General features: G+C 52.2%; 1 protein-coding gene across 1 annotated transcript; it reads left to right on the forward strand.

Annotated features, from left to right (window-relative positions):
* The first annotated feature begins 1,891 nt into the window (after positions 1–1,891).
* LOC139594995 (mannan-binding lectin serine protease 1-like) lies at positions 1,892–25,129 on the forward strand. The gene is given in 12 exon segments (XM_071437792.1): positions 1,892–2,313; positions 2,316–2,539; positions 4,560–4,785; positions 11,463–11,640; positions 11,891–12,022; positions 12,498–12,694; positions 12,992–13,139; positions 13,615–13,733; positions 14,602–14,680; positions 18,966–19,103; positions 20,070–20,144; positions 22,577–25,129. Coding segments are annotated over 12 exon segments (2,511 nt in total). The 5' UTR covers positions 1,892–2,214; the 3' UTR covers positions 23,473–25,129.
* The last annotated feature ends 470 nt before the right edge of the window (positions 25,130–25,599 follow it).

Raw genomic sequence — 25,599 nt, forward strand, 5'->3', positions numbered from 1 at the left:
ACCAGGGCTGACCTGCTGTAACCCAGGGAGGCAGTGCACTTAGCCAGGCCAGCTCCTCAGGGCTCCAAGAGGACTCATTTGGAGATCAGAGTCCCTTCCTAGAGGATTCAGCAGTGTAGCTGTTGGGGCTGGAGTTTGGAGCAGGAGGCTGCAGGTAATTTTAAGCACTTGGGTACAGCAGAATTGAAGTTGTGGCCATGCAGCCACTGCCCCTCAACTTTCTTTAGGAGCCCACAGTGTCTCAGGTAAGATTTGGCTTGGAAAAAACTGAGTCCTGAGCTGGTCAGCATGAGCTTTCAGGGAGATGTGATTCTGCACACCAAGGGGGTTGGGGGACAGGGACAAGCACTGGATCAAGGAAAACCCCTAGGATTCAGCAGCCTAGTAGGGAAACCAGCTCAGAGAGCTGCTGATGGGATCTGCAGTGTGCTGCCCCTTGGGCATCCTCTCCTGCCTTCCAGAGCCTACACGGTCAGCATGGATGCTCTAAGCCCATGGTGCATCCACCCACATGGTGCAAAACCCTGCAGAGCTTCTGGTACCACTTTACACTTCCCAGTCCAGCTCTGAAGTGTAAACATTGACTTTTACCCAAGGTGGTCTTGAAAGAATCATTGGCTGGCAAAGAAAATCTGACTTCAGAATTAATACTTCCCCTGAATTAGAGAAGCCATTCCAAAAAGCTATAGAAGAGTGTCATGATGGAAAAATTAATGCATAAAGGACCCACCCTGCAGAAGAGGCAGGGAAAAAATAGATCACAGTGTATTCAGGGCTCAGACAGGACCACACTTGCCTGCAAAAATAAATCCTTGCATTTGACACATTGCTTACATATTAATTAGTTTGATCAGCTTGCCTGGGTGTGTTAGCATGAGTGAGAGCTCATGTCTGTTTAGTGATAAGCTGTTAAAACTTTCCAAATAGAGCTAGAAATTATGGCAGACTGAGATCTTCCCTTTACTCAAGGCCTTTCTCCTGTTTTTCTAGTGCTTTTCCACCCATATTTTTCTATTTTCTTTCACTGTGTCTCTTAGGTACCATTTATTTCTCGGTGCAGAACCAGAGACTCACGGGAATGAGAGAAGCAGCTTCTTCACGGGAAACCAAGGAACCATAACCCCCCAAAATACAAAGAGAAGAAATGGAAAAAGAAAATTTTACTTTTTTTCTCTCTATCCCCTTCCTTTCCACCTTCTCTAGGATTGCTGGAGGGGCACAGCCTGTGCAGAGGCACCATTGCCCCTTTAAGGGCAGCGCCACAGCCTGACACCAGCGAGCTGTGAGCCCGGGAGGGCCGGGAGCTGCTGCTCCCGGAGCGGTGCCAACACATCCCTGCTTCCCTGCCTCTTCCCGGCCCTTGTTTTTGTGTGCCTTTCAACGTGCCGCATGTCTACCCGTGCCTGCCAGTGGATATCTGCGGGGTTTACATTAACCAGCTCAAGCTGGAGCTGGTAAACACCTATTAAAGTTTTGCTCCTCGTGCGTACAAGGAGATTTCTGAATGAGGGAGTCGCTTGCATCCTTTGACGTCCTACGTGCCATTCCCTTATTTGCAGCCCGGACAGATCTTCTTCCCACTTAGCTATGCAGACAGGGGTGTTTGGGTTGGTTTGTGCCTGGCACAGGGAGGGGAGATCAATCTCCCGTGGCTTAGCGGGGAGTGTTCATGTTTTTACCTGTTTCCTGAACGGGAGGGAGTCAGGCTCAAAACACTGATACTTTGGTGTTTAAAGTTTTCACTCCTGAGCAGAGTCCACTTCTAAAGCTGCTCTTTTGCCCTGGGACAAAATACTGAATCTGGCAATTCCTCAGTTCTACAGGAGGATGCAAATTTGGGCTTGACTTTATTCGGACTGTCACAGTTCCAAAGTTTCTTGGAAGCCGGATCCCCATCCCAAAGGCTGCTCGGCACTAAGCAGAGATGCTGAAAGCAATTCCCGAGCGCCGATCCCAGCGGCAGCACCACCACTAAAGCTATTTATCCCGGCACAGGTTTTTTTTGTTGTTTTTTTTTTCCGCACATTCTTGCCTTCTCTTTTTGCTGGAGCCTCAGACCCTATTGAGAGGCAAATTTTAGCCATCTGGCAAAGCAGGCTGTGAGAGGGGAGAAAAAAAAAAGAGAGAGAGAGAGAGAGAGAGAAAACACAATGTGCATGGGCACACACACATACACAAAACTCTGGAGATTAGGGAAGACAAAAACTGCGCTGAATGCTGGAGCGCAGGGCAGCCCCGCGGCGGAGAGGAGGGAGCGGCGGGCGGGGAGGAGGGCTCGGATGCGGGCAGGTCTGCCTGCCTGCCTGCCTGCCTGGATGTGGGGAGCGGCTGCAGGCACGGGAAGGCGTGACCTGCATGGAAAATGCCAGACAGCTCCAGACGCACACACACATAGGCGCACACACGCTCGCAAATCTCCGGACAGAGATAAGGCGGACAGCGGAGCGCTGGGAAAGAGGCAAAGCCGTCCCCCGCAAGGATCGAGCCGTCGATCCTCCGCACCAAAGCCGCCGGGAAACTCCCCCAGCAGCAGAATGAGGTGAGTACCCCGCACGGGCTGAGCACGGGCACGGCCGGGCAGGGGGGTGCGCTGCTGAGGGGGGATTCTCCACGATCACCGCGGCTCCAGTTCCCCTGTCCTGAGCGAACGAGGCAACGCTCACGGCCCGGCTTCGTGCCGCAGCCCGGCTTGCACGCCGGCATCCCGGCAAAGCCAGAGGGACATCCCAGCATAGCCAGAGGGACATCCCGGCACAGCCAGAGGGACATCCCGGCACAGCCAGAGGGACATCCCGGCAAAGCCAAAGGGACATCCCGGCATGGGCACCACTCTGCCATGGCCGAGGCACAGCGAGGTGGGACCTGCATCGCGGGCTTTGGGTTTCTGTGCACACCACGGTCATTTATCACTTTCACATGAGGTTAAGAGTTTCCTGTCATGAGGAAGAAGTTTGATGCTGTTTGGCCTCCCCTGCTTCGGAGAAAGCAGAGCTGCACAAGGAAACAGCCTGTTGAAATGGAGGAGGTGATGCCCATTGCACCAGCTCAGCATCCAGCCCCGTGCATGTACTCTGACCAGAGGAGTAACAGTTTTTCCCTTCACACATTTTTGTGGTTTCAGAACAGCTGTCAGAAAAGGGCATGTTCAACCTCACTCTACTTGAAAGAAAAACCAATCCAAATTTCTCAGCTCCCATTTACTTTTCTTTGTAAAGAAGAGCTGAGAAAAGTGATGGCAGTATACAAATGAACCCCAGAAATTTGCTGCCCTGGTTTTGAAAGAACACAGACAGGTTAAAAATAATCCACTAATGCAGCTTCAATTTCTTCACCAGCATACCTAAATCAAGCCCTGATTTTGAAACCAGGTGTACATGTGAGTAGTAGTTCCAATGTCTGTTGTATACACCTACAAGCCTTTGCCAGGCCTTAGTGCCTATTTTAGAAATTTTAATGGCTCTTATTTCCTGCATGTTTCTTTTCCTTTGTATGCTCCACTATGTGTAAAGAGTCTTTCTGGGTCCTATGCAACAGCACAGGATGTTGTGTTCACACCTCCAGCATGGGTGGTGCTCTCTCCTTGTGCAGAGGAATACTCAGCTCATGCTCCCTTTCATGGCAAATGAAGCTCGAAGCTGCTGGGAAGTCAGCTGGACCACCAGAGATTTACCTGTTCTCTCTGCCCTCCTCTGGGATAAATAAATTGGTAACAAGTTGGGACAAACTCTTCAGACTGAGATTTTTTTAAAAGATGGGTTTGATGACATAACATCTTTATGAATCTCAGCCTCTGAGAGAAGAGAAGAGAAGAGAAGAGAGAAGAGAAGAGAAGAGAAGAGAAGAGAAGAGAAGAGAAGAGAAGAGAAGAGAAGAGAAAAGAGAAGAGAGAAGAGAAGAGAAGAGAAGAGAAGAGAAGAGAAGAGAAGAGAAGAGAAGAGAAGAGAAGAGAAGAGAAGAGAAGAGAAGAGAAGAGAAGAGAAGAGTAACATGCAGGGTTGCAAAGCTGAGGCCTGGTTCCATCTCTGCCCAGCTGCAAAGATGTGTGCTATTTACTGAGAGTTAATGATCCCAATTTGGCAGGATGAGGCTCAGCAGTAATAGTGATTATAATAATAATAATAATGATACTTAGCAGTTATTGCCAAGATGCTTTCACTAAATCGATTTAGCAAGCATCATTATTTTATTAAGCATGCTTATGTTTATTCTTCCATTAAATGAAGATTTGCCCACCAGAGCTCCATTAGTTCAGGGATGTGTTGCCAATGGCTGCTGCTCCAGCAGCATGGGAAACACCGAGCTCCTGATGGCACTTCAGGCTGGCTGGGAGCTGTGGAGGTGCCTTTGCATCACTTGTGGCACCTGTGGCACCCACCTTCCAAAGGAGCTTTCCCCTCATGGGATCCACATGCAGATCCCACCTGCACTTCCCAGGGGTTGCTCATGGTGCCATGGTGCTACACCTCCTCTTGCACGATCCACTTGGGAAAATAGATGAGCCTTCCACAGCCACTGTCACTGCCAGAGTTTCATTTCATCCCCTCACATGTGTGTTCCAGGTACCCCCTGGCCTGGCCCTTCTGTGCCTTGCTGCTCTGTGTGGCAGATGCTGTGGAGCTGACAGACATGTTTGGGGAGATCCAGTCTCCCAACTTCCCCGACTCCTATCCCAGCGACTCAGAAATGACCTGGAACATCTCTGTGCCTGATGGATTTAAAATCAAGCTGTACTTCATGCATTTTGACTTGGAGTCATCCTACCTCTGTGAATACGACTATGTGAAGGTGAGCTGTGACATCTCAGGGCAGGTGGTGGGATAGACAGCAGAGCTGCTTGGCCAGCTGAGAAAGGGTAGTGCTGGAAAAGCTGGGAACAAGACATTTTCTCCATTTTATTGGGCTCAGGAGTTGTCAGTCCAGTTGACCACAGGGAGAGCACAGGTAAGCTGACAGTATCCACTGGACCAACCTTGAGTGGGACACCAGAGTCAGAGCTTACCCAGAGATGAACAAATTTCAGAAAGTATTTAGTATTTGGGCATCTAATTCTTACTGCACACAATGGGATTTTCACACCTCTGGGCTGATAAAACACCTGTGGCTAAACACCAGTTTGTGCCACTCTGATGCCAGCAAGGAGATCCCCTGAGCTGGGCACACTTTGTCAGGCCATGGCTGCGGGTGCCTCTTGCAGCCAGCCTGGATCCTTGGCCACACCTTGCAGGCCCTTGGGACACCCTGTCCAGCCCCACAGGAAGCAAAAGGCAAATGCTGGACCTGAGCTTGAGGCTGCTATGGAGGTTTCCAGGGAGCTGTCATGACCAAAACCTCCAAATATTTCAGTCTGCTTCTCTGCTGGGTGGTAATCCACCCAAAACTGTGGTGGCCTCACACTGCAAGTGCCCCAGAGCAACCTTGTCTGTAAACCACGGGTTTCTCCAAGCAGGGTTCTCCTTCACATCCAGGACAAGGGTGGCTCTCCATATCTCTGAAGATGTTCAAGTGTGGTGCTTCTGGCAGATCAGCAGTAGCAAGCGGGTGCTTTCTAGGTTGAACACACCTTACATCATCACCAGGACAAGCTCCACCCTGCTCCTTCACACAGAGGCAGGTGGAGCTTGCTCCCAGGTCTGGAACCACAGAACTTGGCCCTGGTGCTAGTTGCCAGATAATTGAAATTATTGTTTTATTCTTGCCCTAAGAAAACAAAGCAAACATTTGTGTCTTTTTTCCTCTAGGATCTGTTGCTCCCTGCTATAATTTCCCCTTTGTGCTGGCACTCACCCTGCTACTAACAGCTCTCATTGAGGTTTGATTAGCTCTTTCTGCTTCTCCTGGATCTTCTCCAAGCACAAGGGCCCAGGGACATATATAGAGATATATTGCTTTAAAACCCCAGTAAGCTCAAGGAACAGATTTCTTGGAAACTTTCCCCCTTCCAAGCTTTACCCCTCCTCCTGCCCTTCACCTCCTGCTCTTTTTTCCTTTTTCATAAGGCTCCCTGTTATTTGACCATGGTGCCAACTTGGCACCACAGCTCTCCCTGCTGCTGGATTTCCATAAGAAGGAGGTATTTTTCACAGGGATTTAGATCTCAGCTGTATAAATTTGCTCGGGGCTGTAACTCAGCTTGCAGAGCCTCCACCACAGAATTACATTTGGAAAGTGATGAAAATGGATGGATTCCAGGAGATCCAGAGGTTACTCTGCTGGGTAAGGGTGCAATCTTGATGCTACTAAACCATTGACTTAGAAAACATTAAGGAGAGCAGTGAATGACTCTGTGGCTGTTTTCCTCCTTGGGTTTGTGTGTCCAGCTCTGTCTCCACCAATGCAAGCTGTAAAACCAGCATCAATCAGCCCCCTCTTTGACAGAGGCCACAGTGCATGGCTATAGAATATAACTATAAACCTGCACATACAGGTGCTTCTCTGTAATATTCTGCTGGTGACAGTGAGGAAGCTCAGAACCACAGGCAGAGCTCTGTGTTCCATGGTGTTCAATGGATTCCCCATCTATGAACTTGTACCACTGCTTTCTGAGCTCATGAGTAACTTTAATCTCTGCACCACCACATGCCAGAGAGTTGGACGGGTTAAATTTATGATTATTTGTTTCTGTGTGTGTGAAGAAACACCTTCTGGTTTGTTCAGGTCTTCATCATCTTGACTGCCATAAGAAGGAGGTTAAAAAGGGGCTGAGCAGGTGGGGACTCAATTCAGGACAGGCAAAAAGCCCCTGTGCCCTGGCCTTTGCTTCCCTCACCCCCTGGCTGCCCACACACCCAAGCTCTTAAGCAGTGTAGAAGCTCATCCCAAGTGGCAAGCTCAGGGTGATGTGAGCTGTAAACCCACACAGACCTCTGCCTTCGGGGTGGTCTGCAGAAGGGAACAGTTTCCAGAGCTCTGAAACAATGGCTAATTAAAACAATAGCTGTTTATTTATATATATGCACACACACGCGTGCCCCTGTGTATATATGTAAAAAATGAACGTGGCTCCTAAAGAAATGCTCACAGCATGGGAGGCTTGTTTGTGCAAATGGGCATGGCAGAGAAGGGGAGTTGCACTTCAGTAAGGAAGTGAGCCAGGAGGAATGGGAGGAACAGCTATCCCCAAAATACCCACCTGGAGAAACCCCCCATGCAGGTAGAAAACTCCAATTTGCTGGAGAGGCAAACTCTGGGGCTCAGCACACTGGATACAGCCTCTCACCTTTGGGTGGCTGCTGTCAGCCTCCTGCCAGGTGCATGTGGACAGGGATGGAGCAGCCACCCTCCCTGGGCTGCCCTCTTCCTGCTCCTTCCCTTTGCTGTGCTGCTCAGCAGGCTCTGCCCAGCTCATCTCCATCCACAGGCAGCCAGTCTGGGGGTTCCTCATTTGGAGGGGATTTCACCATGATTTGCAAGCCTGCAGCACTGGCCCAGGGCACCCAAAAAGCCACAGCCCTGACTATAAAATCAGGATTATAAATGACTTGAACAGTGTCACTGAGGAGCACAGTGACAGGGAGATGGGCATCCTGGCTTCTAAGGGGCCATCATGAGTAAACCCCAAGCTTATTATAGAGATCTGAGCCTGGGGAGCTGTGAGTGGGGTTTTGCACATTGCTCAGTCAAGCCCTGGAATGAAATCAGCCCCCAAGAGCTTGGCAGCCAGCTCCTGATTGGAATGAAGATGAGGGGACACCCCATCAATGACTGATGAGGCACTGGTGGGGCACATGTAGGACCAGGGAACAAGCTTGGTTTTTCATTCAGGGCAGTGCATGCCCAGTCTGGGGCTGCAAGAAGGGTGCACAGGGCCCATGTACACCTTCCTCTATTCAAACGAGGGAGAAAAAGCACAAATCAAGGTTTGGCATGAACTGGGGGTTCAGGAGGAGAGCATCCTCCTCTGGTCCTGTCAGCCAGCCTCAGCCAGGAGGTCATTCATTCCCTGGGAGTGTGGGGTCCCAGAAGGAGTACTCTGAACTGCAGGAGGCAGCTGGGAGAGCCCAGGGCTTTGCTGCTTGTATCTCCTATCCTGATAGCTCTCTGCAGAGGTGTCTGGTGGCACTGGCCATTCCTCCGTGCCACTGGGGACAGTGCAGGGGAAGGAGGGAGACCAGGCATGGGAGCAAGTCATCAGCTCTTGCAGGACCCCAGCATCCTGCCTGGTCTCTTTTCACCCCCAGCCCCTCCAGGGAACAAACCTTGCCCAGAAATAGGGCACGTGGGTGCAGCTACCATGCAGGAGGGGACAGTCTCTGGAGCCAAGCCAAATCCACAGCACAGGAAACCAGCTATCCTCCTTTATCACCCGCAGCAGAGCTGCCATCTATGTTCCCATGGAAATTCAGGGCAATTTCATGTTTGCAGCACATGAAAGGACCCTAGATGTATCTTGGGGAGAAGATCTCCAGTAGAGTCAGATGGAGGCTTTTGCAGTGGCTGTTCCTGCTTCACTCCCAGCAGTCAGTAGCAGCAGCATTGTGGAAAAAAGCCCCGTTGCTCTGGGTGTTGCCTTCTTGCCACACTCTGCGGGGCCACTCGGCGGGGGCCGCTTCATGCCCTGCCCTGGCTCTGAGCATCTCCTCCCCATGTCATGTTCCCAGTGTCTTCAGCCCAGCACTGCGATTTCTCTGCCTAATGAGCCATTTATATATATTACAAGTGGTATGTTTGGCCTTCATCAGTCCAATTAGTGCATTCCTGGAGGGCTGCAGAGGGGGCAGGGTGGCGGCTGTGTTTCCGTATTGCTGCTCCTCTCAGGCAGCAGACACCAAACTGCAGGGCCAAATTCCCCTCGGTGTTTCTGGCATTTCATTAACCCCCTGGCTGCAGGAGGCACCTCCAGAGCATCAGTGCTCCCAGGCATCCCCAACAGACCGTGCCCTGGGACAGCATTTTTTCCTGCCAGCCAGGGCACCCCAGCTCCTTCGCCCAAGGGGGGAATCACTGTGGGGCAGAGAGGGGCCTCACAGCTTGGGACACCCGTTAGCCACAGCACCAGCCCAAATGCAGAGGGATGGAGCCACAGCCAGAGAAGGACTCCAATCTGCCTCCATCCAGAAGGGCAGAAGTCTTAATGAGGGACTGAGGATGCAAGAAAAAACAGGGAAGACAGCAGGAGGCATTGGCACGGGTAAATTTAAGGCACAAGGGTGTTGCTATATTTTATTTTTCAAAGGAAGATTCTTTCAGCGTATTTTTATAGGGAATTTCTCTGTGGCAATTGATATTTCCCTCAGGGACACGTCTTCTCTAGTGAAAACGTCGACATCGTGACCCGAGAGGGAGAAACTCCAAACAAACAACCAGGATTTAATTACCAGCCTGCTCGCTGGATGTAAATGATCTACAAAAAAGTATACAGTCCCCAGCAGAAGCAGCAAATATTAACCAGGGATGATGACCTCTCTGTTTAGTTTACTGCTGAAGGGCTGCCTCTGCTCCCTGTGGCTCGGGGCATGGGACCCGTCTCAGATAAGGGGCTGTGGATACCTCCAGTGAGGAGAGCACAGCTCTCCCGGGGCCCATCCTGCTGCTCCAGGGCTGGGTCCAGAGATGCTGGGGGCAGTGTTGGGGCTGGCCCCATGGCTGCAGCATCCTCCAGCAGAGGCACAGGGCATTGGGAAGGTTTTCCAGCACTTTGGGAATGCTGCACTGCAGGTCCTGCACTCCCTGGGGCTGAAGGCAAGGAATGGGAGCTCACACGGTGACTCTGAGTCCTGGCAGGGGTGACAGCCACCAGCCCCACACAGAGCAGCTGGCTGGAAATTCCTCCTTCCCACAGATTTCCTTAAGAAAAAGCATTTTCTGTGGAAGGGGCTGTGTTCCACGTGCTGGCACTACCAAGTCTGTGCATCAGGGCTGAAATGCCTTTTTCCTTTGCTTCTGGTGATGGCACTCCTGTTTTTCAGTCTGAAACACTATTTCATTTCAAAACAATCTTTCAGATTTAAAAGCAATTCTAAAGCACCACAGTATATTTCAAAGGGATTGAAACCAGATGGAGCCCAAATTACTTGTTTTCTTTTTTTGCCCCAGAACGCTGTTACACACAAAAAAAAAATCAATTGGGTTTTTGTCCCCAAAGCAGGGTGCGTGTTTTTTCTCGAAATTCCCAAAATTTATCATCGGAAAGTGTCTCTCTTTTCTGGCCAGCTCCAGCTTGTATGAGAGGATGGAAAATATCTGGAGGCAATGTCAAGGCATGCTGAGTTGCCATTTCCATGTTGGCTTTCCCTGGTGTGAACGAGTTTCCGCCTGTTTGTTCAGCTCTGGGAAATTTCCCTTTCAGCCCAGACCCTCCCCAGCAGGCACATCCTGGGGGTCTCTTGGTGACAGGGATGGAGTCAGAGAAGGGTCTCTTCTTGCTGAGGCCAAACAAGCCAGGGACAGCATTGCAGCACCTCCAGGACCCCACGGGCCCCCAGCAGATGACTGTTTTCCCCAGGCATGTGCTGGGGGGCTGCAGACTTCATCACAGTCTCAATAGCAGTGGCTTGGCTCGAGCAGTGGTGGCTGCCTGGTGGTGCTCATCACATTCCTCTGCCGAGGCTTATTCATATTCAAATCCCTGGGGGAAAGCAGGCAGGGTGCTGGGAACTGCCTGGGAGAGGTCGTGGTTGAGACAGGGGCTGGGGAGGGGATGTGTAGGAGAAGGAGGTGGATCAATGCTGGAGAAAACAGCAAAGAAAAAGGAAAGGAGAGGGGTTTCCAGGGAAAACTGAAGGGTTTTCTGCAGGGATTACAGTGCTTTAAGGCACAGATCAGGCTCTGTTTTAAAGGGATGCACATAGAGACTACTGAATGTGCTGATATGACAACAGGGCACCCTGGCTCATCACTCCCCTTCCTCAGCCCTCTGGGTGCACTGTCAGAGTCCCAGCAGTGCCTGGAACCACAGCTCTGGAGCCAGACAGAGAGCCTGGGTGGGAGGGACAGGACCAAGCTTGTCCAAGGCAGCCCAAGGGACAGAAATTCCAGCTGCTGCTTTGAGCTGATGCAAAACCAATAGGCAGGAACTCCTCTAGGCCCCTCTCACAGATGGATCAGTGTTTGAGCCATGGGAAGAGGTGAGGGGAAGCATCTCAGGTGCCACCAACTCTGAGTGGGAATGACACAGCCCAGGGCTGATTTTCACATCCCTTCTTCTGCACTGCCACTCCATGATCTCATCCCATGTCCCAAATGAGCTCCCACCCTGCATCCTCCCCTTACATCCCCCAGCTCCTCCCTACACCCTGGATGCCAGGGCTCTTGGCATCTGCCTCAGAGGCCCCTCCAGGCAGAACAGGCAGACCTGAGTCCCTGTGCCCCATGGAGACACTGGTGAGTCCTGGCAGGGGACGGCCTGGGCAAACACAGGCAGAGATGTGAGCTCCTGGATAGAGAGGATGATTCCAGTCCCAGCCTGACCTCCCCAGGGAACACACAGCAGGCTCTCCAGGCTCACCCCTTCTTTCTGCCAACAGATTGAAACGGAGGACCAGGAGCTGGCAACCTTCTGTGGCAGGGAGACAACGGACACAGAGCAGGCTCCAGGACAGCAAGTGATCCTGTCCCCAGGGCCCTACATGGGGCTCACCTTCAGGTCTGACTTCTCCAACGAGGAACGCTTCACTGGCTTCGATGCCCATTACACCGCTGTGGGTAAGCAGCATTGGAGCCTGCAGGGCCAGCTTGCTAGGACAGGGAACCAGATTTGCAGGGACCACGTCTCAGGTCAGCCCCGGGTTCCCTGGCAAGAGAAGAACTCATGTGCAGCCCTTGGGCCATGTGGGTGCTCATGTGACCCACCACATGGGATAACGGATTTCTCATTGTTATGACAAATGTCCCCACAAAGGGTGAGTGTGGAGAGCTTCAGGGTGACCTCCCTTCCTTGTTAACTCCATTACAGATGTGGATGAGTGCCAGGAGAAGAGTGATGAGGAGCTGGCTTGTGACCACTATTGCCACAACTACATTGGCGGGTACTACTGCTCCTGCAGGTTTGGCTACATCCTCCACTCCGACAACAGGACCTGCAAAGGTACCACAGGCACAGCCCACACCCAGGCATGGGCACACAGAGGGTCCCTGAGTAGGCATCCCACCTTCCAAGCACGGGCAAAGCAGCCCTTTTTTTGCTGCCATGAGGGTGGAGGTGCTTCTTCTCCTACAAACCAGTAGTGTGGGTCTCCTTCTCCCAGGGGCTGTACTCCTCAGCTAAGCTCTGTAGATCTCCTCAAGTCAGAAAAATGAAAAGCTTTAGTCCCTGCTCTGAATCTGCATCATGTAGATTAGCTGGGACTAGCTCTCAGCCCAGGGCTTCTGTGCCATGGGCATATTTGGAAGTTGGCTGTGTGAGATTCTCCTTGCATGGACACATATTTGGGATCCATGTACCCACATTCGGAATCCATGGATCTACCCAATAGACCCCACTCCACTGGGAGGATTGCTGAGCATGGTCATGGCTGGGACACGGCTGTCAGGGCCCTGATGGAGCCACGGCTGTGTTTCAGTGGAGTGCAGTGACAACCTCTACACCCAGAGGAGCGGGGTGATCACCAGCGCCGACTTCCCCAGCCCCTACCCCAAGAGCTCGGACTGCCTGTACCGCATCGAGCTGGAGGAGGGGTTCTTCATCACCCTGAACTTTGAGGACAGCTTTGATGTGGAAGACCACCCCGAGGTGACCTGTCCATATGACCACATCAAGGTGAGCTGGGCTCTGTGCTCTCCTCCTCTCATACTCACCTCTTGTGTCCCCAGTGCTCTGGTGATGGGATCAGAATCGCCCCAGTCTAAACAGGGATGATAGAATCAGCAGGAGCCTTGTGCTCTAATCACCCCATGTCACTTACCACATCTGCTTGTGACCCTTCCAGCCAACAGTGACCCTCTTTCTGTTCACATCCCCCCTACACATGGTGCTTAAGCCCCACTCCAGCACCATCCATTGGCCTCAGGGATCAAAGAGCCCCCTCAAATCCCTCCCTCATCTTTGCCTTGGCAGATCAAAGCAGGCCAAAAGGAGTTTGGACCTTTCTGTGGAGAAAAGTCCCCAGGACGCATTGAAACCCAAACCAACAGCGTGCAGATCCGCTTCCACAGTGACAACTCTGGAGAGAACAGGGGCTGGAAGCTGTCATACTCAGCAATTGGTAACTCCTGCTGCTTTCCTGTGTGCTGGGCTTGGGAATGGGGAGGGCTTTATAAAGGTAGACAGCATGAATTTGGTAGTCTGTGATCCTGTCTCCAGAAAGGATCTGTTCCAAAAATCACAATAGGAGACGCATAAAGTAACATGGAGCCCTCCCTCCAAAGGATTTTTTTTTTTCCCTACAACAACTGGGCTCTGAAACAAGACCATATTGCAGAGCAGAGCAATTTTGGGCAGGATAATTGCACAAGCTACTGTTATTAGCTCCCAGATTTGTAATGCTCAAAGACAGAGAATTACAGACTGAAGGCAAGACATGGAGACTCCATGCCTGGCTGAGCCATGCCAGTGTAGACTAAGGGTAAAAGCAGGGCAGAGATGCTCAAATTCTGCTACATGGGCTGGGTGGAAAAGCTGGGACTTTACATTTGCTCCATTTATTCCCCTGTTTAGCATCATTTGCTTTCTATTCAAAGGAAACCCATGCCCACTGGTGCAACCACCAATCAATGGGAAAATTGAGCCTTCTCAAGCCAAGTACACCTTCAAAGACCAGGTTGTCATCAGCTGCAACACTGGATACAAAGTGCTGAAGGTATGGGTTGACAACATGGAGCTGGGAATATGGGTAGGAAGAAGAGGATGCTTCCTCTCAGAGCCATTGCATCTCAGGGACAGTGAACACAACCACACATCATCCTCATCCCCTTCCCAGGAGCAAGGAAAACACCTCCTCTGAGAGCCAACACCTTTCCTTTCCAAAGATGCAGAGGGAAAGAGGAGATAGCACTTCCCTGAGCCACCCTCTCAGCATCCCTCTGAAGCCAGCAACCTCATAGAATGTCAGGCCTGGCTCTCCTGCCAGAGAAAAAATCAGCAAAAACTCTGAGGCAGCTGCCAGGGCTCTGCCTGCCCCCCACCTCAGTGGGCACAGTCTCAGCAGCCCTGCAGAGTCCAGCCTCCACTGACTGGGAGGTCCTCGGGGACTTGGGGACAGCATTAGTGAGTCAAGGGGGGCAGGACTTTGGCAGGCTCTCTCTGGGAAACAGCTGAGAACCACAGAGAGCATGGCTGACTTATGGGGTGGCTGTCTTCCCTCCAAGCCAGTAGCCCACTTTGACTTCCAACATGGACTTGGGTATTTCTCTGATCTCCTCTCAGTCCCATCCTTCGTGCAGAGCTGCCTCCTTACCCATCCCATCATTTACAACAGGAATAAGTGACTCCAGTTCTTTGGTTTTCAGCGTGCCACAGAGTTGCTGGCAGCAAGAAAACGCCTCAAGCTTTTCATTACAATTTTATTGCAATTTTTAGCTAAAAAAGTCCTCTTCCAGGGGATGCTAGCTATAACCTGACTAAATCACCAAAAAATTCCATTTTTATTGAGAGATTTATTTCTTTGCTTTGAACATTGATAGGCTGTTGGGTTTTTTTTGTTGTTGTTGTTGGTACCTTCTGCACAGGATAACGTGGAAAGTGACTCCTTCCAGATCGAGTGTCTGAAGGATGGCACATGGAGTAACAAGATCCCTATCTGCAAAAGTAAGGACACCCTTCCCTACCCTGCCAATGTCCTTTTCCTGCTAAAATCATTTCATGCTAATGGGAGCTGCCCTGCCAGAGTGGAGTTCCTTACTCAGAGACACAAACCCAGCCAGAGAGGCTACGTAACCCTGCAAAGCTCTTTTGGCTTGTTCTTGGATAACATAACGGGGCTCAGGCCAAATGCCACAAGCAGGAGATTGGTGCTTTCATTTAGATTACTCATAACTTGATTTGTGAGCCACTTTGCTGTCTCCCTGTCAAAGAAACAGCAAGCCTGGCTCTTGAGAACTGGCTCTGTCAGGTAAGCCTGGGACAATGTGGGATAGTCTAGCTCCTGGTCCAAATTTCCTTCCAAATGGAGGCTGTTAAAATGCAGGGCATTGGAGAGGTCCCAGGTACTAGCCTAAACTGAGCACTGCTCAGGTAAGTGAGAGGGGAGAGAAATATGTCCAAATATTTCCAAACCTTAAAATGGGAGAAAAGGAGAGAAGAAAAGAAATGCCATTTGAAAGGACAGGTGATAATTTGGATCATCTCTTCTTTCATCTAATCCAGCTCTTCCCTCAGCTCAGGTGTGAGATATGTACCTGATCACACCTTTTCCTTTTCACCCAAACCTCTCAGAGCTCAGGGAGGCTCTCACTGCTGCTCAGTGCTATAAGGCTGGCCCAGAGAGGAGAAAAGCAGCAAACATGGTCAGAGATTGTCCCAGTCCTTCCAGGAGAGGCAGGAGGGGTGTTGGGATCCAGGTTCTTCTCATCTGGGCAGATGCTTTTAATAATTGTGCATCTTACCTTGGAAGAAAGAGTATTTCTGGAGTTCTAATTCATGTTTTCTCAGGCCAAATGGAAACTGGGAGGCTCTCAGACTTGCTAAATAGATTAATAACTGAAAGGGCTCCTTAAAAGCTGTGGGGTCAGTGATGCCTCTGCCCTACTGAGGAACGCCTCACTCCTGAGGAACACTCTCACTACCACAAATTCCCATTGATTTTATCCAGCTTGAACAGTGATCGGAGAAAATTTTGCGTTGTCTAAAACTTAGAACAAAATCTAGGTAAATATTTTTAACACCAAAAATTATTAATTTTTTGAGAAAATGGAAATGATTACCTGCATTGTTCCAGCTGGGCTGGAACTAATCCCTTCTTGTGTAATATGACTCACTACACTAAATTTCCAAGACCTCTTTGAAAAGCCAAGAAGCCCCTAAATGGGTAATTTAGGCCTCTAGACTACAGACTTCCACCTTCCTGGGATGTCTGTGCGAGGCAGGGCACAAACAATGCAGAAAATAGAAAACTTCTCAGCAAAGTGGATAAAATCCAGCTCCATAGCCTGGAGAGGCTAAACAGAAACCTGTGACAGCTTCTCCCAGCCACTGCCCCCAGGTTGCCCTGGCTGAGCAGAGTGAGGGGTCCCCAGCAGGGCCGTGGCTCCACTGGCATCCACAGCACCCTGGCACAGCTCACTGGGAGCTCATTAACGATTTCTGGTGTTTTGGGGGCTGGGTTTCCTGCATGTCTCTCTCTGCTCATCTACTAATTGGGCTTTCTCTCTCTGCTCTCCTCCTTCCCCTCTGCTTTCGATGCAGCTGCAGATAGAGCCGACAACCAGACAGAGGGAAGAGCCGGCTCAGAGCGAGTGGCCGCGTGAGGCTGGCGCCGGCCGTGCCGCCCCGACGGGCAGCCTGCCCCGATGCCCCTCTGATCTGTCCAGTACCCAGGGCAGGTTCCCTTTCCACTGGCCTGGCTGCCAAATCCATCTCTGTGGCTTGTCTAACCGGCATGGCACTCTTAACCCCCACGCCTGGTGCTTTCTTAACTCCGTCTCGAGAAGGGTGAAGGGAATGGGCGCCGAGCCCCCTTTCCCACTGACACACTGCCCCAGGGGAAGGGAGCCCACTGGCCCCAGCACCACTGCCTGGGCACCACGTGCTGCTGCTGCTGGCTCCCAGCATTTCTGCATCCCTCCCTCTCCACTCGGACTCCTGGGCCGCCCTGGCTCCCCCTCCAAGGCAGCCGGGCGAGGACTGTGGCACGGCCGCCCGGTTGGTGGGTTGGTGGGTTGGACTCAGTGTCCCACTGTCCTTCCTCACTGGCCCAGTGTTGCAAATAAGAAACACTCCTTCCCTTCCTCTCTCCAAGAGTCCTGGTGCCTTTCAGACCCTCTGGACAAGGAGGCCTGGAGGATGGGTTGACATCACCAGCCCTGTCCTGCAGGCACCAAGCCCTGGCACTGAGACAGGGGAATGGATGTTCCTCTGCTTCCCCTTTGCTCCCCATGGCTGGCCTGGCAGAGGTGAGGAGAGCCTGGCCTCAGGCTGACTGCAGGTGAAAGAGGCCAGAGCCTGGTATCTGGCCCCATTCACATCCCCAGGAACCATGGGAACACACACTGTTCTCCCTGGGGCACTGGAGGCTCCACTTAGGAGGATGCTGGCATGTGGACCAGAGGCTGGGAGAGGAGGAGGAGGAGGAGGTGTGTGCTGGGGACATCAGTCCACTTCTGGTCCTACAAAGACAGAGATGCTAAATGGCCCCTTTCCTGAGGGAAAACTCTAGAAAAGTTCACAGAAGGAATGCCCTCCCCTCACCCTTTCAGCAGGACCTGGGACACTGGTGCAGCAACACCTCTCTGCAAGAGCCCATTCTCCAGGGATCATGCCTGCCCAGGTCTGAGGGGCACACAGGGATGAGATGGGCTGTGCAGTAGGCTGTGCAATGAATGCTGCCCTCCAGCCATGAATAATCCCAGAGTAGAGATGGTCAGAATGGCCCCCTGACATCCATTCCCTCTTTCCTGCAAGAAAACAAGTACCCAGACTCTCCAACCAGCCTGCCTGCACCTACACACTCATCCCATCACTTGCTGTCTCTACAAACAGTGGAGGGGACCCTGGTGAATAGTGAGCTGCAGTATTTTGCCATAAATCAGGATTTTTCCCCCAAGGAATTAGGCAATCCTGAGCAGTGATCCATATCCCTGGTTCCAGCTATGTGTCCAGTGAATTCTCTCTTTGTTAGCCTGGATCAGTTAGGACTGCTCTCCTCATTCCCTTCACATCCTGGAGCACATGGGAACCAACAGACCTCACATCATCCCTGATCCACAGGACCTGCTTACTGCAAAGTCACTGTTTCCCTACTCAGCCCCTAATCCTAAACACAGCAGAAGCCAGCTGCACAGCACTGCATTTCCTGGCAGGATCAGACCCTGGTTCCTGCCCTCCACTGGGGCAGCTCACCCAGGATGGGGTAGGGGAAGGCTGCACAGCATCACCTGAATGTGCTGTGAACTGCCCACGTGGGAGGGAGGCTCAGCTCCAAGGAAGTGACTCCTGGATTTGGCAGATGAACCCTCCCACAGCCTGGGGTCCTCCCTGGAGTGTTTGGCACTAACCTAATATGGGGGACAAGCCATGGGGAGAGGCTGGGCAGAGCACTCTGGGGGGTCATGGGGAGAAAGGGAACCATGGACAGGCCATGGGGAAGGGCAAAATTCTTCTCCCTCTATCCCACCCTGAGTCAACACCAGGGACTGGTAAAGCAGAGCCATCCCTGCTGATGTCTTGGGGGATGGAGCAGGTTTGGTCTCACCCACATGTACTGGCCTCCCCCCTGCCTCCTCCAGACCAGCCAAGCCACACTCTCCATGTCCTTCATCTCCTGCTGTCATAGGACAGCCAGGACCCAGGGCTGTTCCACCTGATCTGTAAATGCTCCTCAGCACTGTTTGGTGAGCAAGACCAGAGCAGGAAGGACAGGGCTGTGCTCTCAGCAAAGCCTTGTGCACAGAGGAGCAACCCTGATGCACAGCTGGTGAATCACTGCCTGCCTCTCCCTGCACACTTCTACAGTGCAAAGACACACTATGGGACCATCTCACAGAGCTCACTTGCCAGGACAGGCTTGTTCCCCTCCCACTGGTGCAGCAGAGAGATCCTGCTCCCTCATGGAGGGGCTTCCAGGCCTGGGGTCTCCACCAGTGGGAGTGTGGTCACACAGCCTGTGGGTGGGACACGCTGCTGGTGTTTCTGGTGCCACCCGAGTGCTCTGTGTGTGCAGGGTGGCCATGGCAGGGTTTCACAGAGCCAGCCTGCCCTGCCAGGACAGAGCCCCCTGCAGTGCCACAGAGAAAAGGGACACAGCATCATACAGGCCCTTGCTGTGCCCCACAAGAGCACCATCCCAGGCCAAAGCCCAGCACTACCTGCCTGCAGGCTGGCTGAACACCCCAAGATACAGCACAGGGTCCAACCCCCCTTCTGTGTTGGCTTTCAGTTGCTGACTGCAAGGCGCCACCGGAGCTGGAGCATGGCTTTGTCACCTTCTCCACCAGGAACAACCTGACCACCTACCAGGCAGCCATCCAGTACCACTGCCAGCACCCCTACTACCACATGGCCCCCAACAGCACCGGTGAGCAGTGGGGCCAGGCCACGTCCCCACGGCACAGCCAGGGTGGGCACGTGGGATGCAAGAGGGGGAGCTTGGGATGGCAGCTCCAGGGTGTTCTGCAAACAGGCTGCACATACCAAGCCCTGTGTCTGCCCTGCCTGGACTGTCAGACTGGACAAATCCTGCTCCACAATGAGGTAGGATGGAGCTGGCCCTGCTGGCTGCTTTGCCTGGGTGTTTCACAGCCTCAGCAGAGCGGTGTGGGTGTTTGTTTTGCATTCTGCCTTCTCACCCTGCCATCTGCTCCCTGCAGACTACAAACTTTTCTGTGTCTCTGTGAAAGGAGCTGCTGCTGGAGAGAGTACCAGGTCCAGCAGCCTCTGGAAGGGCTCTGCAAGGCTCCTCATCCCAGCACCCAAATGTTCAGCACAGACAAAGCTGAACAGATAGTGGTGGGATCATATCAGACTGAGTTTTTCCTGCCATCCCCCTTAGTCCACAACCACAGAAAAACCAGAAAGTGGTTTATCAAGCACCACAGTTCTCAGTACCCTCCAGACCCAGCTCTGGACAGTAGAAAGGGTGCATACACAGCCCAGCCCTTCTCCCTTCTCCTCCCTCAGCAACCAAAGCCAAAAGAATTCTTCACATTCTTGTCTTCCTGCTTTTATCTCCCTGCATATGGTCCCAGCATCACATATGAATTATCAGAATGGGCATTGGCAGCATTTTTATATGGAGGCAGCTGCCAGCAGAGGCTGAGGCCATAGCACAGCCCTCCAGACAGCTCCAGGCAATGAAACTGAGGATGGAGACATGTTCCTGCATGGGGGCAGGGCTACCATGGCCAGAGCATTAAAAGGGAGGTCACTTCCTGCTCTGACAAAGGGTTCAAAGGGCCCTGACAGCCAGGCAAGGTCTCCTCACTGGAAAGGACAATCCCTCATGCCAGGACCAGAGCCCAGCTAACACTTTGCTCTCTTGCAGCCACCTACACGTGCGATGCGTTGGGGCAGTGGAGGAGTGAGGAGCTGGGGACCAAGCTGCCATCCTGCAGACCAGGTACTGTGCTGGGGTGGCTTCACACAGCCAGGGGTGCAGAGCAGGGACACAGGGAGGGGATGCTGCCATGCAGGAACCCTGCTCCTGGTGACAGTGCCAGCTATATATACCCAAGTGCCAGCAGGGTGGTGGGGACAGAGGCTTCCTGCTATCCCAGCAGGCCCAGGGGGTCAGGGTGCAGTGGTGGCACTGGGGTCACAGCCATCCCAGCTGTCAGGGCTCCCCAAGCTCCCCACTCCAGCACACAAGGAAACCAGCAGCCCACTGGCCATGCTCAGCTGCCAGCATCCCTGGAGATGGCTTTAGCCAAGAGCAGAGCATTACCTGGCTGTCAGCTCCTGTTGGCAGTGTGTACACATCCAGTAGCAATTATCACCTCTTCAAGCCTTCCAGAAAAAAACAAACTGCTTTACAGGGAAGGAAAAGTCCCAAGTCTTTGAGCAGTGGCAGAAATGTTTGCAGCCAGCAAGTTTCCAGGCCAGGCACCTGCTTGGGATTAAACAAAAGTCTCTGGGAGTTTCTGACCAAGCATGGGGCCAGACTGGCTGGCACGTCAGGGGCCTGGAGGCAGTTTGGGTGTGGGCTGTAGTGGGATGTGCAGGGATGGTTCTCCAGAGAGGTGCAGGCATCCATGCCATGCAGCAGCTGCAGCTGCAGCCACCCTGGGTTCAGACACTGGCACAATGCCATGGAAGGTATCTGCTCTCCAGCCATGCTGAGACACTGCAAGGCTAAAGGAAGGACTCCTAAGATTCTCTGCATCCCACAAAACTCCAAGACCAGGGCTGTGGCTGCTCTTGTTGTGGCAGCTGCTCTCTGCATCTCTGCTTGATGTTTCAGCCTGAACTAATTTGAGCTGGGAGCATACGGGGACAGCTTTGGGGCCATAGCTGCTTTCATGGGCCATTTCCAGGCCTTGTGATTAGTGACAGGAGTCAGAGAGACTTCAGGAAAATGGAAAATCCCAGAGAGAGGGTGACGCTCTCCTGAGATCGGCATCTGCCGGCAGCAGCTGGCCAGCTGCTCTTCAGATCTTCCCGTGTCTCACGCACCTCCCCTTCAATAGGAACCTCTCTTCCAGGAACCTCTGCTCCATGCCTGCCTCTGCCATTAGTGGGAGCATTTGCAGCCTGGTCAGCATTTTTGATATGTAATTTAATAAATATTTGGCTGTATGCACTTCCTCTAAAAGCATCTCCCTGGGACAGTCATCGGCTTCAGTGCAGCAGAGCAGCTGGGCTGGACACAGGAATTCTTTTCCTGAGCATGTTTTTGATTCCTTTCAGCACTGGGAAAGACAGGGGTGTGGAGCACATGCAGAGACACATTGACCATGTTCCCTCCCTGCTAGAGTTACATTTTTCCTAGAGACAGACCTCAGCCTCAACAAATCCACAGTAGCAGCTTCCAGTGCTCCTGCCCTGGTTCCAAGACTGATTCTCACCCTGACCCCACCACCTGAGGGGTCAGAGCCTCTGTTTGTGAGGCTTTGCATCCTCCCCTCACAGCACAGGTGGCATTGAGGCAGAGTCCCAGCACTTTCCATGGAGGATCTGGGGTTTTTTTGCAGACTGAGAGGGATGAGACCAGCACCTGAGTTGCTGTGATTTGGGACTCTTTCAGATGTAGGACAAGCCCAAATAGGCTTCCATAATCTCACAGTGACATCAGCATTCCCAAGCCACCTGAGAGACATGTTCCACAGTGCTGCCATAGGCAGGAATCAGCCCCACCACCAACAGCCATATCCCAAGGCTTAAATTCCCCAGGGACAGGATTGTCCCTCCCCACCCTGTCCAACCTCTCAGAGCCACCTTCAGCATCCTGATTCCCTCATCTTCCTAACACCGTGCTTCTGGGAACAAAGCAGGCACCATGTCAGGGCTCTTCAGGCATTAATTCTGGTCTATTGAAGAGCTGAGCAGAGAGCTTCTGGTTTGGCTGCCAGAATTGTGGCTGATGAGACACAGGAGTAAAGCCCATGGTGCTAGGCAACATCCCATGGCTGAGCCTTCTCCAGCCACAGCAGCTCCAGGAGGGCAAATGCCATGGCTGTGAGAACACAGACCTCGTGACAGGTCTCAGTGAGGGGTGAGACTGGGTTGATGTCAAGCTCCAGTCCTCCCACCATCATTCCCCTGGGTCTCTTGGCACACTGAGCAGGAGCCAAGCAAGTGCCTGAAAGGTCTGGGAAGGGCTGGGTGAGCTCACAGGTCACAGTGAGGCTGTAAGATTGCTCATTTGGCCTTTCTGCTTCTGAAGTGGTGTGGATCTAGCCAAATCCCTCCAGAAACTGAAAATGGAAAAAAAAAACAAAACCAAAAAGGACAAAAGAGAGTGTTTGGTATGGAGATAACCAGCCACACGGCTCCTTTCATTTGTTCCCTAGATAAATAAGCTGGAGGTAACTGTGCTGTCCCTTCTGTCCCCAGTGTGTGGCCGGCCAGCTCGCCCTCTGCCTGGCATCATCAAGCGCATCATCGGCGGGCGGAACGCGGAGCCTGGCTTCTTCCCCTGGCAGGCCCTGATCGTGGTGGAGGACATGTCCCGGGTGCCCAACGACAAATGGTTTGGCAGCGGGGCCCTGCTCTCAGAGTCCTGGGTGCTGACAGCCGCCCACGTGCTGCGGTCCCAGCGGCGGGACAAGACCGTCATCCCCGTCTCCAAGGAGCACGTCACCGTCTACCTGGCCCTTCATGATGTGAGGAACAAGATGGAAGCTGTCAACAGGACAGTGGAGAGGATCATCCTCCACGAGGAGTTTGACATCCAGAACTACAACCACGACATCGCGCTGGTCAAGCTGAAGGAGAAAGTGACCATGGGGAAGTACGTCATGCCTGTCTGCCTGCCCCAGTTTGAGCACGAGCTGGAGGGGCCTCACCCCAACACGCTGGGGCTGGTGGCTGGCTGGGGGATCTCCAACCCCAACATCACGGTGGATGAGATCATCAGCTCAGGCATGAGGACCCTGTCTGACATCCTGCAGTATGTCAAACTGCCCGTGGTGCTGCACGCCGAGTGCAAGACCAGCTACGAGTCGCGCTCAGGCAACTACAGCGTGACCGAGAACATGTTCTGTGCTGGCTACTACGAGGGGGGGAAGGACACTTGTTTGGGGGACAGCGGGGGAGCCTTCGTCATCCAGGACCCAGGAACACGGAGGTGGGTGGCCCAAGGGCTGGTCTCGTGGGGCGGCCCAGAGGAGTGCGGCAGCAAGCAGGTGTACGGTGTGTACACCAAGGTCTCCAACTACGTGGACTGGGTGGAGCAGAAAACAGGCTCCTCAGAGAGATGGACATTTCTGGACCCAGAGCTGGAGAGATGAGTGACTAAGCAGCCTGCTGCCACCGCGGCTCCCTTTCTTCTTGTTGTTATTGTTTAATGTGCTCCAGACTCGGGTCTTTCGCAAGCAATAGCCACGATACTCCGCGCATGCCAAGCCCTTGCCAGGTCATTTGTTTCACTTGGTCCCGCATCCCTTCACTCGCATTCTTAGGAAATGCTTGCTAGGGAGCTGGAAGGAGGGGGCGAAGGACAAGATCTCAGCTGGTGTCCTTTGCATGTGCTGCCCATCTGCAAACCTCACCCACACTCCAGGGAACTTCCCTCTGAGCCAGGAAAAAGGCACGGCGATTGAGGCAGCGTTTCCCTGACACCAAAGCTTTGTGCTGTGTACAGGGAATTGTCCCCACCCCCAGGACTCTCTGGCCAGATCTCTCTATCAGAAGATGCAACTACAGAGCTTCAGAGCCTATGGACAGTGCAGGAAACCCATGTGGGCAGGCCTGGACCTCACAGGTTCCCCATGCTGGTGAAGCCCTTTTCTGTGCAAGGAGTAGTGAGAGAGTCCTGGGAATTTGCCATTATTTTTAGAGGCAAATAAACATCTCTTCTTGGTAGCATCTCAGGTGATATCCACCTGGCCCCAAAGATGTGAGGATGCATCCACATTTAACCCTAAACTTCAGCCATGGCTGCCAAGACAGCACCAGCCCAAATGGGATACCTGTGGGATATGGGATGAGTGACCCACAGAGAACACGAGGACACAGAGCAGGGTTTGAATTCACCATGACCCTGACCTCCAGCCACAAAAATTTCTCCAATCTTCTATCACCTGAAGCCCTCTCCAGTCCCACCCTGAGATTAGCTCTGTGGTTTCCAGCCACAGCAGACCTCCCAAGGAAAATTTTCCATTACAAGACAGCTTCACATCAGCTGTATCTAAGCAATACTTATTTTCAGCAGAATCATTTCATATAAAACACCCTTTCTTGCTTTCATCTCTTTCTCAGGGGCCTGGTTAGTCCCACATGACAGTTTATTCATTCTTGCAAGAACCTAGTCCCTTTTCACTGCTTTTGAGGCCCCTGATTTTGCTGATTTACAGGTTACCAGTGGTGTTCAGTGTTTGTTCATGGCTCTTGTGGCCTATTGCAGGTGTCCAAGTCCTTCTAGACTGACTCAAATCCATCTAATACACCAGAAGTATTCATATCTCCCCAGCTCCCCTCCATGGCCCATGCAGACAAATCCCAACAAGGAACAAGGTCAGGCGAGCTGTCCTTCCTTCAGCAGGACCTTCTCCTTTACTTGCCAGCATAGCTGTAAGCAACATGCAAAAACTGCCTGCTGTGCTCTCTGCGTGCCTGTAGCCTCCTTCAGGCCTCTTTCTCCTCCTCTTCCTCCTTTGGTTTTTTCATGAAAGGAAGAAGCCAACAGTGGATGAGCCACTCTGACATTTTGCTATCACCCAAAAAGCCATTTGTAGAACTTGTAGAGGAGCAGAAGGCCTAAGGAAGGTTGAACTTTCAGATACACTATGAACTGTACTCTTGGCTATGTCATGTAACTGCAAGGTATTTTTTAATATATATGTATTTCTTTTTTTATATATGTTACATTCAGTAAAATACCTGATGTCAGGTAAGGATGGTTCTCTTAGTCTTCCTCCTGAGAACAAAATAAAACTTTTGTATGTACTGAGCTTGTGCCCCGTGGCTTTTATTCCAAGAGGAACATGGTTAAGGCTGGTTGCTGATATCTGCCATGCACGCCTGCACTCCCAGGAGAATCTTCACACCATCCCTCATTCTGACGGCTGCTCAGCCTTGGCCTGTGCAGCTTCCAGGGCTGAGACAGACCCTAGCAGCCCCTGAATACAAATCACAAAAAAAAGGCGACAGAGGAGATCCTGCCTTCAATTATTTATAGCCTGAGCACATCACTGAAGATGGGGGTAGTGGCAGGAGCAGAGGGCAGCAACCTGTTTGCTGAGAATAGCAATTAAGTCTGGGTTCAATTGACATGAGGAAAAAAAATATGAGGGATGTGACTTTTGCTTTAAAAGGTGTGAAAAATCAGCCCATTCCCACTCATCGTTGGACTGAAGGAGCATGTCCTCACAGCAGAGGACCTGCAGTGAGCTCAGATGTGAGCTGAGGCAGGGACA

Source organism: Agelaius tricolor, unplaced genomic scaffold, assembly GCF_023055355.1.
Source record: "Agelaius tricolor isolate 1412-34295 unplaced genomic scaffold, bAgeTri1.0.p SCAF_12, whole genome shotgun sequence".
NCBI lineage: Eukaryota > Metazoa > Chordata > Aves > Passeriformes > Icteridae > Agelaius > Agelaius tricolor.